A 5,516-nucleotide genomic window follows, 5' to 3' on the forward strand; every position below is an offset into this window, starting at 1 on the left:
ATGTCTGGTAATGATGTAAGATTACCTTCTAGGAAACTGCATTCAACTGGCTGCAATTTTGTTTGCATTTTTTTTTTAATTAGACCAAATTTGAGGCCCATGTTTGTCGTATTACACATACATGTGTATTGGGTTGCACAACAAAAAACGTTTGAGATTGAGGATATTTCATAAGGCCATTTTTGAATATGTACATTCATGACTATGGTGACATGTATTACAGAGATGCTCAGATCGTTATATCAAATATATATTTAATAGTAATTAAATATATATTTATACAAGTAGCTCCAACACTAATCACTAGAGGTGCAAAGAGTTAACAATTTGTTGAGGTGACAACAAAAAAATTATTTGAATAATTGTTTTGGTTTTTTCCAGGTCCTTTACAGTGAATGCTTTCTGGTTTCTTTACTATGACAGTTAACTTAATATATTTCAGTTGTGGTCAAAACAAGACATCTGAGGAAGTCTTCTTGGGCTTTGGGAAACAAACATCTTCCCCTATTTTCTGGACCAAACAACTTGTCGATTATTTGCTAAATAATTGACAGATTAATCGACAATGAAAATATATATATATATATATATATATATATATATATATATATATATATATATATATATATATATATATATAGATATATGATAACAGTGAGACATTGCCTCAAGGGTTGTAAATGTGTTTGACCAAGTTACCAGCCGGATACCACTCTATTGTTTGTCGTTTGTGTTATTCTCTTTCTGCTTTGACTTTTCTGAGAACATCTGTATTGAGTTTAGAAAATAAAGCTGCTGGCACAGAACGGTAATTCTAGTGGAGCAGAAAGACAGTGAGGGTGAACTTACACGATAATCCTTCTGTTTAGGAACCAGTATTTCCTCTGGTGGCGGTCATATCCAATGGGCTCCTGGCGGATGTAGGGCTTGTTCTTCTGCGCCTCAGTCACACTGTCTGTGACACCCGGCACCTTGTGCGCCACACAAATCTCGCACTGCCACTCGTCCTCTGGAACCTCGACCAGTGGTGGTTTCACACACTCCAGGTGGTAGACTGCAGAGCAGGTTTCGCAGCACAGCAGGTCACCGAGTCGATGACACACGCGGCAGTGGTCGTCATACAGCATACTGCCGTCGGACATCAGCTCCTCACGAGCGATGTTGGTGGTGAGAAACTGGTCCACCAAGAACTGTAACACCTTGATCTTACTTTCAAGAGGACCATAGGGATACTCATCCACCTCCTGATATGGCAGGACGTGATGGTACTCCCGGTCACTCTCACAGTACGCCCGCAACACCTCAGGCCATGTCATGCCGTCAATAAAGTACAGAGTGGAGTTGACGCTGTCTTTGAGGTCGGCGGGGCCAAAGGTAGTGTTGGAGGTGTCCTCCTCACGTAGGATGACCTTTAAGAGGGAATTATGGGTCTCTGCTATTAAAGTGCACTGCTCCTGCCCGACCAGTGCTGCACAGAAGTCCTCAAAGCGGAAGGGGGAGAGACGCAGCACCGTGCTGAAGTTCCGTATCACCTCGTAGATGGAGGTGGCATTGAGCAGCTCATTATTAGGCACCAGGAGATCCTCAGAGGTGTCAGGAAGCTTAAGAAGAGGAATCTCCTTCTCCTCGAGGATGGGGGTGCGAGGTCGGGGAGCCCGTACCTTTTTCTTCCCTGTAAGATACACAAATTACATTAGTAAACCATAAGATCCATAGACTACAGCATATATATATATATATATATATATATATATATATATATATATATATATATATATATATATATATATATATATGGTGCACAATACATAAAGTTAATCTTATCAAATCCACCCTGCCCTCTATGCAATAACCATCTTTTGTATACCAACATTTCTAGCATGCAGCTGTGCATCATTTAAAAATGTAGTTGTAATTCACGTTATTTTGAAAAACCTACAGGTGCAGTTAGTTTGCTATAACCACACAAAGAGACACAATTCAACATATTAGTCTGGTTTCAAGTTGGTAGCAAACTTTGGCTGAGCTATCTCAACACATGGCCAGCAGTGTCACTATTAGCTAAATGAGACTGCCTCCTCCTCCTGCATCTAGGAAAACATTAGCTGTCCAGCTGGCTAATCACGTAAATGTTAGTCAGACTACACACATTATAACCCCCTCTCTTGTTGTTGTACCATGACACCCAGTAGCTATTAGCTAACATGTTTTAATGAGATTTGGAGTGATGAATTGTAGGCTTAACTAAGTTGAAAGCTGCCTAAGTGTAAAAATGGCAGGCATGCTAGCCACGCTAAGTTAGCTAGCTAACTATTTTCTTTTCCCATCAGCTTAAATCAGAAACGACAATTTCTTCTTCACCCCTTACGCAGTGTTGAGTGTAGCTATAAGTACGTCAAGTTATCGTTATCTAACTATCAGACTTCAGGATGACAGTAGGCAGCAAAAGCTAATTGGACATGCTAACGTTAGCACGCTAGCAGCTAAGTTATCAACTTCAATGCAACTGAATAATATTTCGAGTTAGAGACGTTTGCAGGTATTCTTAAAATACGTGTGAATTATTTAAAACGTTCTTTAGGACGGGGGGGGGCAACAAGGTAAGCTAGTGACCCAGCTACAGATTCAATCCACCTGCAGTAGCACTAATGAGCTGACTGCGGCCTGTGTTCATACAGTGTGCATTCTCCATTTTGAACAATAACCTTACTGCTTCCTGCACTGATCAAAAACAATCGTCTGCAGCATTTCAGGAATGTATTTTATAAACCCTGCAGTGTATGCTGAGACACTGTAGCATCAGTTTAATCGCAGTGTTTATTTACCCGGAGTGCTGGCGTGTGTGCTCTGACTCCGAAAGCTACTCTCCGTACAGTAGCTGGCACCATCCTCCTCCTCGTCCAGGACATCATCTTCAAGGCAATCAGACTCGTCTTTGAGGGCCTCATCCTCTTCGGACTGAGGTTCCTCCTCAACAAACTCGTCCTCCTCCGATCTCAAACTGACAGCATCGTCCTCCTCGTCGCTCTCGTGGTCATCGTACACCACTGTTTTGGACGCAGGCGTCCGCTTTCCTCCACGGCCCCCTCTGCCTCCTCTTACACCGCCGCCACCTCTGCCTCGTCCCCTGCCCCGTGTTGACGTGACGGATCTCACTTTCCTCTTTTTGGCCGACTTGGGGCTCTCCCTTGTGGGGCTCTCTGCGTCCTCATCCCCGCTGTCTCTCAACCTGGGCTTCAGATTCCTCCTGGGTCGCAAGCCTCGGGCCGAAGCTGGGGACGAGTCCTCTGCTTGTAGCGGTTTGGGCGGCCTGCCCCTTTTCCCTCTCATGATATGCGAAATCTATTATTTTACTATCCTTATTTTTGCGTTAATTTAGCCTTCACGGACGCGAGCGAAAGCAGCACCCCTGCAAAGCTGGACCGGTGGAGGTTCAGACGGTGCGGTAACCCCGTGGAGCCCCGGTCTCTTTTCGGGCGTGAAAGCTCAAAACGTTAGCCCGGCGTCCCGTTTGGGTTCGCCTAGAGCCGCCATTTTTCTTCTTCTCTGCCTCTCTGGCTGAACAAACAGCAGGCTCGCACTAGAGGAGTCACGTGGTGACACGGCTTCCAGCTCAGTGGCAACAATGACCGAAATGACAATTTACTTACAATTAGTTTAATATTTTAAGGCACACGTCGACTCGTTTTACTTATAGAAGTATATGTGGGGTTTCAATGAGCACTGTACGGGGAACCCAGTTGTTGCAACAGCGAAGACATGAGCTTATTATGGGCTGTAGATGGGAGCAGAGTAATGCCGATAATGCAATGCAATGCAAACACGATCAAAACTATTACAAGAAGATAAAACATTTAGGCTATCTTTTCTTCGATGTTAAGATTGCCCTGTTAGATGCTCACATGCAGGAGGGGAATGTGTGGGAGGTTGTAATGTATGGAATATTCATATTTTATTATATTATTGTTGTTGCTGTAGATGCTTATATTCTTGATGCATTACCTTGCAAATGTGACAACGTTTATATACCTAGCTATCCCTTATACATGCATAATATTGTATCAGTTTATCGTGTATTTTGCATGTAAAAGATACATGAGTATCTAAGTACAAGTACAGCTGTCAGATACAGAGTAGCAACATAATGACTTCCCTATACAAATTAAAATACGTACAACTGCCACGTGTGTGTTAATATTAATGGAGACAAAATGATTACAAGAGGGTTGCATTACCTTATTAATTTGATAGCATAAAAAAATATATGGTTACAATGCAGCAATCAAATTATAACTATATAAACTGAGGTGAGTCGAGTGGTAGTTGTCCATCCCAATTACTGCCAGTACAGTTGTTATGACGAAATCGTTAGAAGTCACTGACACGGCCTAACTTAATGATTTAATAACATTTTTCTAGTGTATTAACAACCTAGGTATGAATTATAACAGCATACATGTAACTAGTGTGAGTTGTCGTGGCCGAGTGGTTAAGGCGATGGACTAGAAATCCATTGGGGTCTCCCCGCGCAGGTTCGAATCCTGCCGACAACGTAGAATCATTTTTGAGCAGATTTGGGAAAGTCCCTTTGAATCATTATACTCAACATCAATTTCACACAGAACGAGGACATATGCAGACGAAATGTCGTGTTGATGTTAAAGCAATAATGAAAGTGCCCGAAGTCACCACTGTGACACAGGTTACAAGTGATGAAACAGCGCCCCCTACTGTTTTACTCATTTACTCGACACACTGCATCCGTCCAATCACGATACTCACTGTCCATTGTGAGATTGGACCTAAACCAATCACGTCGCTCGCTGTCCAGGGAGCAATAGTCTGTTTAGGGGGGAAGAAAGGACACGAAGGGGGAAGGGGCGGGGGGAGAAGAAAAGGGAGAAAGACAAGAAAACACAATTCTGTAGCGCCCATTTTCACTGGCATTTAAAAGTCTTTTTATACCTTAGCATTTTTTTAAAGACAAAAAAAGTAGTTTTTTATGTATTTCTGGAGGAGGGAAACACATCCACGAGATTGCCGGATCAAATCTCCACTCTGGCAGGATTGAGGATTATAATATGCAATCCAAGTACTTGTGTATAACAATATAATAATATTAATACATTATAATAATAACAATATTGTAACCGACATATAATATAACATTCCAACCACTCCACAAACTACAGTCTCTAAATGACCATAACATTGAATCAACACCTCTCTACATAAGTTTCAACATTAAATTAACGTTAAAACCTTAATCAAATATATACATGTATACACAGCATACCTGAAATAAACATTTCATTTCACTTCATGTAATTGTTTATTTACAACAGTGTGTAATAAATGCACCAGATATAGCACAATGCTAGTTTGGACGTGTCGCGAAGCGTAAAACAGCTCCTCAAAGTAAGTAACAACATTAAATGTTTTTATTTTCTTCTTTAACAGTTGTAAAAGTACATTTATATTTTAATTAATCGCTCAAAGTAATTTCATCACGTTAT

General features: G+C 41.5%; 1 protein-coding gene and 1 non-coding gene across 5 annotated transcripts in view; one reads left to right on the forward strand and one right to left on the reverse strand.

Annotated features, from left to right (window-relative positions):
• The window catches only part of bptf (bromodomain PHD finger transcription factor), a 28,597-nt gene extending 24,978 nt beyond the window's left edge, over positions 1–3,619 (reverse strand). For 2 of the 4 annotated variants that reach the window (XM_029437101.1, XM_029437100.1), the window contains exons 1-2: positions 2,826–3,619; positions 850–1,672 (exon numbers count right to left, since the gene is read on the reverse strand). In XM_029437101.1, the coding sequence (XP_029292961.1) occupies positions 850–1,672; positions 2,826–3,330 (1,328 nt within the window). In that variant the 5' untranslated portion in view covers positions 3,331–3,619. The remainder of the gene's footprint in view (positions 1–849; positions 1,673–2,825) is intronic. The other 2 variants (XM_029437103.1, XM_029437102.1) reach the window with 1 other exon arrangement.
• An 852-nt stretch (positions 3,620–4,471) lies between these two features.
• Positions 4,472–4,553, forward strand: trnas-aga (transfer RNA serine (anticodon AGA)). Its single transcript has one exon. It is a non-coding gene; the product is annotated as a tRNA-Ser (tRNA).
• The last annotated feature ends 963 nt before the right edge of the window (positions 4,554–5,516 follow it).

Source organism: Cottoperca gobio, chromosome 8 (genome assembly GCF_900634415.1).
Source record: "Cottoperca gobio chromosome 8, fCotGob3.1, whole genome shotgun sequence".
Lineage (NCBI taxonomy): Eukaryota > Metazoa > Chordata > Actinopteri > Perciformes > Bovichtidae > Cottoperca > Cottoperca gobio.